At 39.0% G+C, this 10,132-nt stretch overlaps 1 protein-coding gene across 1 annotated transcript; it reads left to right on the top strand.

Annotated features, from left to right (window-relative positions):
* Positions 1–7,915: 7,915 nt before the first annotated feature.
* On the top strand, positions 7,916–10,111 carry LOC106176086 (methyltransferase-like protein 27). The gene is made up of 2 exons (XM_013558308.2): positions 7,916–8,127; positions 9,084–10,111. The coding sequence occupies exon 2, from the start codon at positions 9,089–9,091 to the stop codon at positions 9,746–9,748; it is 660 nt and encodes a 219-aa protein (XP_013413762.2). The 5' UTR covers positions 7,916–8,127; positions 9,084–9,088; the 3' UTR covers positions 9,749–10,111.
* Positions 10,112–10,132: the final 21 nt, after the last annotated feature.

Raw genomic sequence — 10,132 nt, 5'->3', positions numbered from 1 at the left:
TTAAGTGTTAATTTAGTTTATTGCATTAGGCCTGCTCCCTCTTACTTGAAGGATCCTACAACTCAAGTAGATTTGCTTTAAAACTGCCCTTCTTCCTGTTTATAAAACTTTTAGTCTACTAAATATTAATTCAAATAATTCAAAGACCCTGCTCTGCATTTACGTTTTTACAGACCACGAGAATGGGAATGAATTCAGCATGTTCGTGTTTCTTATTCGTTTCATTGCCAGATTGCAACAATCAAGTGTTTACTCCGGCACTTACTTCTCTCTTCAGTCGCTTATTGCTTAATACGCACTTCAATATGCCAATCACGAGCAATGTTATTCAGGATCTATCTCTGAACAGTGTTATTGATAAACAGCGCAAGAAGAATTAAGATCGTCTGAATTACTAAATTAAACTTTTTTTCATCCAAGTATGTAAGCACTTGGCGACCATCATGACGGTGACATCATTTCAACTTAGGAAACTCGATCAAACCCGTGTGACCGACTACAACGTAGAAAAGTACTCCTGAACTCTGGGAAAATGCAATAGAGAGCAAGGCCTCTGAACTGTACTTCTCCTCATTTTTTGTAAGTCTCCTGCCTACTTATTTCTATTAAAACAATGCCTTGTAGTAAACAATGATATGTGAAATTATGCTTCTCAGTCTGTGTGAGTACGAAAAGCCCTAGTGGCATTTAAACGTACGTCAAAGAGACATTGAACTATCCCACCCAATAAACAGCGCTTTTTCGCTCCAAACTGTCAGGAAAAAATTAGCAAATTGTCGCCTTAATAAGAACTACGTCATTCCAAACTGTGTATCATGCATACCGGGCGTAGTGGAAACGTAAGGTACGTGTCAAATGAATGTCGACTCTGGGTGAGAAAAACATCGTCAATTTACCTTGGACATGGTAAAAACTTCACCACACGAGCTGCTAACATTGCCTGCTTGTCTTTCTATAACTAAAAAAACTCACTTAAAAAGAAAAAAATCTTTCTCAAAGAACAGCAAACTGGATATTAGAAAGAATAGGTATAAAAACAGTTCTATCATCTGATTTCACTTGACGCCTTGTGAATGTCAGCCGTGGAGACCTCTGAGCGTTCAGCTCTTTGAGTTTCATGTAAGGGCAGACCTCTGAGCTACATAAGTCCTGAAGTAATTATGAGGGACAAAACTAAGTTTGAGTCTGAATAGTTGCTTACTAAAAACTGCCATATGATTTGGTTCCTTTTAAAGATTGTTTGGAATTATTTCTGCAGTGGTTTGTTATGTTTATGGCACGCGCATCTCGCCCCGACTCCGTGTGTATCCCCAACCGTCGTGGAACAATGCTGTGTATTTTGGCGGATAGTACAAAGTGGGACTCTTCGCTATAAGACAAAATAAACCATCAAAGTGCGGGTATTATTCTAATCACTCAGCGCTGTTTGTGCAAGTCGACGATAATTACATCAAACGCCTGGGATCACTATATATATCTACTGCTAGTAATTGCTCGCAGCTTTTACTCGCCAAAAAATAGAGGAAGCTTTGGCTTCATAATCGCCGCAGCATGTTTAGGACCTGCAATAAAACAATGCTTTAATTACTTTAGAGGGTTCCGTGACCCTTCCAAGAACCTTGTAGAGAAAACCGCTTGAAACAATGAAACAATTGGAAACCACTTCCCACACACACCGAAATGCGGTTGTTCTACAGACAAACAGTTCCTATTGCTCTCTCTCTCTCTCTCTCTCTCTCTCTCTCTCTCTCTCAAATCCATTTTTTTTCAATCGAGGTTATAAATAATTGACACTGGAATTAAGTTCATACAAATTAGATTAGCGATGAAACGACTTATTTTTCATCTTGTTCCTACAGCTTTGTAGAGGTATTTAATGAATGGCGATCCACAATGTAAAAATAGCCTGGCTAGTCTTATATATCCTCCACCTACCACAAGAAAACGGAACTATAAAATATGCATCTACATCTGTTACAAATTGGTCCTAAATGACTTACATGCGATTTCAACACTCTTACAAGTTGGCACAATATTGATAACAGCCATTAAGTGTGCAAGTAGGGAGCGCAAGAATGCGGCGTTTTTAATACAGTAAAAACAAACCCTTCCGTCGCCCTAACATACACCAAAAATTGAATTTGGAAAGATAATATAAGATTTATTACTGAGGCAACTTAAAGGGCCTTCATCGGTTCTGGTATGAAGAAAATGCTATGACGTTTGGGATACATGTAAAAAAGAATAAGGAGTAGAATCCCTTGGTTGGACTACCCACTTCCTTTCCTTCCTTTTCTTTTTTTTTCTTTTATTATTTTCCTTTTTTATTTTTTTACATTCAAATTAGAACAAACGAATTCTGTGGTGCAAACTGAATGATATATGCAAGACAATTTTTTTCGTGCGTGGGCAGTGACAACATGTGACATTATTATAAGTGAGTTCTGATGAACAGATCATGCTGCACCAATGAAATCCCTTCTCCCACTCCAGGCAGGTCTAAGCAACCCCTTTCTTCTCGCTAAAAAATTGGTCTATTGCTCGACTTGTATACTGCTGACAACTACCCCATGATATGAATATGTAGTAAACTCTAAGATTAGACTTGTTTCTTTATACAAAAGAGCACAAGGAGAACTAGGTTAAGATTACCGTTAAGGTAAAATAAAACCCATAACTCATATTAAGGTGATGACCCGATTTTAAAAAAAGAATTGAAGAAAAATGTTTTCGTACTGAAAAGCCGCGATAACTCATACGTACGCCTTTACTCATAGTACCCCTTACTCATGGTAACAACACCACCAAAAAAATCCCTTTAATTATTTATCTTTAATCAAGCATAAACTAATCTTCCAGGAATTGATTGGGAATTCATGTCTTAATCATTTGTTTACATATCTGTGTGACTTACTCACGAATGACGAAGAAACCTAATCATTTACTTTGTCTTGGTCTTGATATTGAGTGTTACGACGTACTACTTCGTTGTTAATTTAATGTTTTAACATCGTATTCATTTCGAAGGACGTTCCAAACATTGTTTTGTTAACACCTTGATCCTAGCACAAATAAAACGTTTCTTTTTAATGTTCTATTCCCCCCTTAATTTTTTCCTTTTCTCCGTTTCTCCACGGCTTGCTTCAAATGTAAAAATCGTCACCTTTTGAGCCCGAAGAGTTTACAGCAGGAAAACCGGCTCTCTGACCAAACAAATTTAACTTAAATGTTTCACAACTGCAGTTACTGACATTCTAGCTCACCACATACTGCGAACTCGAGTCGCCTGGCAAAGTAACAGAGGGCCCGGTTCATTCATTGAGAGCGATCGGGCCTGGGCGTAAGGAAATGTCGTAAAAACGGACTTAACATTCAATCATGTTTGATTGGGATTTGTATCATTTAAACAATTTAGTGAATGAAAGAAATGAAACAACCCAAGGCTCTGTTCCTGTTGCTAGCTCCCCGACTACTCGGTCCATATTTAGCCTTTCTAGCGCATAAGGACGATTGCTGTGTAAATTCAATGTGCCAAATATTGAGAGGAAGCACCAAGTCCGTGTCGCTAATAGAGCGTTCTTTGTGAATTAAAGTGTACAAGCTAGCAGTATTCACCGTAATTATGCAACCGAAAAAATACGTGTCACTAAATGCTCCCACATACACGAAACCAGACACCACACATCTTTCATTTTTTCGAATTTTTATTCTGAATATGATGCAATCTTTCTCGATTTTTCTAAGTTAACAAACCCAGGAGTGTGACCACGGAGTCACCAAGACTGGACTTCACGGATACGTATCCGCACCTCGTCATTTCTCAGCACAATCTGTCAACACGCAACGCAGCAGACGATGTTTTCAGCACTTTCCGAGATATGTCTACGATTCATCGATATTTCAAAATTTTCGTCCATCTTTCTCGCATGTACTTATTTACTCGTCCACCGGTTGTATGCCAGGGCGGATATGCCCAAACACCCGTGTTGCATTGTAAACTACCTTAATCTCCGCACTGAGATCTTCAGCTCGAGGCAGAGGTAATTCAAGAAAGTCTCCTGTCGGCATTATCCACTATGTTCATGTTGAAATGATGTGTATTAATAAATATTTGCTTTCTCTAAAACGATACATTGATTTTATGCGAATGCAAACAAACAGAGAGTGGATTTCAGTAGATAAATTTAAACTGTCTGACAGCAGCGTATATCATACATCTGCGTCTGTGCAGTTCAACCATTGAGGTCCGGCGACAATAATAGTTAAATGCCAAGGATAAAACATAGACTCTGGAAGTAAATTGACAGTGAGTTCTGTAAATATTATCAAGACACACCTAGAGGTCGTTGAGGTAGAAATCAGAGCCGGAATTCTCGAGTCATTCAAATTTAACCCCAGGACAAAAGACAAACGGACGCTAAAATGACCGCGTAATGCATGTGTTTGTTTCAATTTTGCGCATAATAGTAAATATCAAGCGGACTTTGATGTGTCTAAGGAAGATGTCGCATCAATCTGTGCGCATTAAATAATTTAACCACATTAAACGGCCTATTTTATAAGTTTGAGACGCATTAATTTGTTGCCGGCTCCTGTACTGATGAAGAAAGTTCCCTAAACTTACCGTCCATAGCACGACATACTTGGGCGAGGCATGGTCCGCCCTCGCACATGTCACGAAACATATAGCAATTTATATGATAATTGAGAAATGTTTTCTGTTTTACTTAAAGAGATCTGCCGAGGTTGACTCCCTCTGTCTTGGGAAGGTTATAGCTGACATTTAGAAGGCAAAATTACATGTTTGGATGAAAATATTTTAGTGAGCACGTGCGCCTCCCGAAAATGAAGTGATATTAACTCAACCAATAAAAACTGTGGGATCGCATGATAGGAAAAACGTTGTTTATTTAATACACGTGGAAGTTACTCCTCTACAAAAAACAGACTGTTTGCCTCGCTACTGATGTTCTAGCACACTATACTAAGTGGTTTGTTTACCAATTTCTTACGCTTTTCTTCTGATCTAACTATGGTAACTCCATAAATGTGGAATAAAATGAAGACCTTCCTTGTCTTCACTTCATTGTCTTACCACTGGGCCATCTAAAAATATACATCTTACGTACTTCAACATTCTATAAATAAAAATCTTACGTACATTTTAGAAGAGTTGGAAGTTTCCCAAATTTTATTTTTGGGAATAACGAGCAAATCTTTTGTTCCGAAATAAAGCATGTAAGGATTTTTTCAAACAATGATACCTCTAACCCATGGTATTATAGGAATTTGTGTATTAGTAAATTGGGTAAATAAAGTGGGTAAGGCCGAGAATGGTAGAGGGATAAAAATTTGTTCTCAGAATAACTCTGCTCTCTTTCTAAACCAGTGGTTTGTAATAAGATAAAAACCGTCCAGTCGTGTTTGACTTCTTTCTCTGTTTTGTGTTATACTCGATAATGACTCGATCTTGTATAAAGCACATTGTCGTGCGCCTTTGAACTTTTGTGCATAAACACCATCGTAATCTGACTTTAATAGGTAAACAAGGTGAGTAGAAGTCATCTAAAATCTCGAGGGGCGTGTCACCAGTTTCTTTAGTCTTACAGTAGGGCCCACAGATTGCCGCCGAGGAGTCTGTGTGAAATGTATTCTCCTGTAGCTCATACTAGGCTCACCATTGTATCATTCACGTACGGTACACAATAACCACTGTGTTTTGAAAGTGACAAATTGGTAAAGGTTACGGAAAGCCACTTTCTGTAAAATGACTTCTTGACAAACCCTTAGAGATTATGAAGACTTCATAAGAAAAGGATTATGCGATTTTATTATTCAGGAGAATAGGAAAGCGTTGTGTAGGCTGAAGTTTTCAAACTTGAATAAAATATGTCGGACCTGAGATATGGGGGAGGGGAGGGGGGGCATAAAGATGGTGCGTAAACAGCCCATTATTTCATCTTTTGTTATTGTACATATAACACAAATATTCTTTTCAATGTTTAGGTCACTAGTATATGAATTTGCTTCAATTTTCATATTTTTCTTTTCACTCGCCATTGCTTACCCGCCGACAATTATCGAAATTACAAAATCGTGTTTCAGACAGTTTTGATTTCATTTAAGCGCGTCACCGATGCTCCACGAACAGTTAAGTTGTATTTGCTGTTTTAAGTTCTTACCCGTCGACTTACGGACGCCTACAATTCAACAAGATTGCAAACTGAGCTGCCAACCTCTAAGTTGTTAGTTACACAGGCAGATGGTTTATCATAGCATATAGAAAAAATCCGGAAAGACCTGTAGTATACGTTGAGGGTGTGATTTACATTTTTGCCGCGGAATAAGCTGATCTGGACTCTTTAACAGGGAAATACGCTTCATTCACATTCTGTTGCACATGATCTTTTTTTTTTAAATATTTCATAACTCCTAAATTTTTGGCGTCATGGCTAAGATGTCTTAATCACTCATATATTAAAAAGACGACATGCGTTTGTCCAGAATGTGAGGAAAAAGGCATACAGGTATTTGGGTTTCACGGTCTGTGGCGTCGTTGACAGAATAAGTGTGCTCCGTTTGTTTACATGGGCATTATATGAAATAGTCAGTTGAAGAGAACTCGATTTATTTATTGAATTGAACGAACTCAATCTATCGATAGCAGTAATTGCTTTGATTATGTCACCTTATAGTCAACCATGTATCTCAACTAAATTGCTATAGGCGTTGAAACGACGCTAAGGAAAACCTAATACAAATTAATATACCTTTGGTCGAATAGACTAAAAGGAGCAATTGAAACTGTGATACATTATTCACCTTCAGAATTGATTTACAACTGTCAAATTAATTCTTGGGCAATTGACGAAATCACAACGGGGGCAATTCGGTATGATCGCCCGCAGATTAATGTTACAATAATACAATTTTCTAACAATTGCCATTCAGACTTCTATAAGCAAATATTGGTCGTAGCCAAAATGGTTACATTTGTGAAATGCGGGTTATTTTCTAAACAAACTAACATGGAGAAAGAGTACACACTTTCCGGCAGTGCAGTCAAGAATAAGTAGGTCTGTGTCCTAAGCTCCCACTTTAAAGAAACAAATATTTGTAACCGCAGAGACAATGTCCACTAGTACAGACAAGGGGAAAGTCTGTCGCTACATTCCTTTACATCCCACAATACCGTAATCCGGGATTGCTTACTGTCATCTTTGCCTCCCCTGGGGCTAAAAAAATCGACGTTAACTCACTGTCGATACTGATATGATTTTACAGCTTATTCATTGGTTGATTTTGACGATGCAAGTGGGGGGTGGGCACACTTTCTAAAATATTTTTGCGTCGTTTCGGCCGTGAGACAAAAATAAGAATATTATACAGGGCAAAGAAAAAGATGAAATAAAAAGTTTGGTTTTGTGCCGTTAAGCTCGTTTCTCGACTCACAAATCGTTTAAATCAGTAGGCCTAAGCACACGGGCAGCCTCCCCCTTCCCGCTCTAAAGGACCGATACGCACAAAAAAGTGTGCGTGTAGTTGGGTGGGTGGGGTGAATGTAAACATTTTTTAACACTCGACATTTGAAAATACGAGAACATATGTGGCCGCGTCCCATATAATACTAAGGCCCGGGTAAAACGGTCCTGTATTTAGAGTGCAAACGAAATTTTAACATTAAAAATGAGTTTATTGTTTCTGGTGAAATTTTGTTAATTTCAAACAAAGCATTTTTCGTTAAAAGTCGGTGGGGATTCGTGTTGAGCGAGTAGGGCCTACCTTTGTCAAATCAAAATCCACCTAAATGTCTTCCTAGTGGTTAAAATAGTAGGCCCCTATAACTAGTTTCGTTACATCATTTCGCAACGCGACGCAAACAAAACGCATGTTTTTGCACCGCGTGTTGAGTTTTATTTATTGACTGTGTCGTCCATGCTGAAAGCGCTCGGTTTGAGAAAGCCTGGTGCACCCATTCATATCTTATCTACAGTTGACTGACGCTAGCTGACCTTAATCCCCACTCAGGCGGTAGTAACTGACGGCCATGTTTTAGACCCTCTCTCCTATTGTACACGATTCGGACGATTGTATCAACCGGTCTGCTGGATTCCACTGTTATACAGGGTGAGTTAAACATTCAGTTACAAACATGTCGTAAGCAAACGTTTCAAGATACACTGTACGTGTTAACTCCGGGTGTGGTTGCCGGACATGCTGCCTCAGTTCCAACTACTGGGTATTTTACGACAAATAGTCTATTCAGCCTTAAAGAGAACGTACAATCGCTGCACAATCCACACGACCTAAGTCAAATAGGTGGTCAGACTCACACACTAGCCTGCACTGCGCTCGCCAACCATTGTAATCCTTGCTATTAATACACGTAGCAGGACCAGTTGAGTTACAAAGCTTTAACCAGCTGGCTCGGAATTAAGCATTTACGCATGCGCGAAGTACATTTTTGTAGCAGTGTTGCCACATTAAAAACGGGGTATCAAATTAGTTCTCCCAAAATAACTTAATACAGCATATATATTTGTTTACATGTAGAAAGAGACAATTTTTTAAAAACTGTATGTATAATACTGCATTCTGGTGCATTTAAACAGTTATTTATTGCTTAATCAGAAGTCAGAAATTGTGGGTTCATTTTGCCATAAGTACAGTCATTTTTTCAACACAACACGCCTTTGTAAACAGATTGTTGAATGATTGTCTAGTGGCCATGAGTGCATTTTCTCACAGAATTGATACCAACTTTGCAATTATTTTTTTTCACCCTTGCGATTATTTTTTTGCACCTCACTATATCGTTATGGTACTATATCGTGCATGTACATGTATGTAGTAGTTGTAGCACTATTGTGTATTCGGTATATAAACTGCAGTGTCGCGACAAGTATATCTGTTTCTACTGAACTGTAATTGCTAAAAGGCACAACTACATTACCACCTATCAAGACCAGCTCAAATCTTCTGCATTTTTAAAACTTATATACCAGTTCGTCGTTGCATTGCCGTTTGGGAGATAAAATCGATTTATCATTTAATTAAAACATAATAAATTATTTTCGTTTTAGGAAAAATGTCTGAGACAGATGTACCTTTCGTCGGACACGAAAGATTGTCTAAAATCGATGCAAACAGCAGCCCTGAAACCCTGCGGAAGATCTATGACGCGTGGGCCAGAGAATACGACGCCGACACTACTGGACATCTAGGCTACGTGGGCCCGGTAGAGGGAGCCAGGAAACTAGCGGAATGGGTGCCCGACAAGAAGGCCAAGATATTAGACGCCGGGGCCGGCACGGGAATGTCTGGTGCCGCCCTGCACGAGTGGGGCTATTCCAACTTAGACGCTTTGGATATTAGCGCGGAGATGTTGGTTGTGGCAGAGGAAAAGGGAGCATACAATCACCTGTTTCAGGATAATATGGCTGGACCCGAGCCCTTGAAGCTGCCTTCCAATGATTATGATGCTATTTTGGTGGTTGGAACTTTCACAAAAGGTCACGTCCATGCTGACGCATTAGACGAGCTAATTCGTGTCACCAAACCTAACGGACTAATTGTCTTCACTCTGCGCCCCGACATGTGCGACGACCCGGCCTACGGATTTACAGAGAAACTGCCCAAAATAGAAGCAGAGAAAAAAGTGGAACTCCTCTCCAAGACCACTGAAAAGTATCACTTAAAGCACGATAAGATAAATTGTTACATGTATGTATACAAAGTCCTCAAGTAGCACAGAACTTAATTGGGGGCATCGTTGCTATTTTGAATTGGCATTTTAGAGTTCTCCGCCGTCACCTACCTCATTTCTCCCATGCACCAGAACGTATGAAATCACTGCTGTGAGTGAGGATCAGTGCACCCTCTCTGACCACAAAAGCGAAAAAAAAAAAAACCTTTCTCTCAAGGCTACCTCTGGGAAATCGGAGCTATCTGATGACTCTTTTAAATAGACGGGAATTTCAGTAAAAGTGCACATACTAAGGGACAGACTTACTTGACTAACGTATTAAATGGGATTAGTGACGTAAATTAAGTTTTAAATCTAAAAACGGACTTGTATTTTATTCTGATAAATAAAGATGTATCAATTACATTTGCACGTTGAATATTGAAA

This window comes from Lingula anatina, chromosome 2, assembly GCF_051362555.1.
Source record: "Lingula anatina isolate TDL-2025a chromosome 2, LinAna3.0, whole genome shotgun sequence".
Classification (NCBI taxonomy): domain Eukaryota; kingdom Metazoa; phylum Brachiopoda; class Lingulata; order Lingulida; family Lingulidae; genus Lingula; species Lingula anatina.
This window is presented reverse-complemented; position numbering and strand designations above follow the sequence as displayed.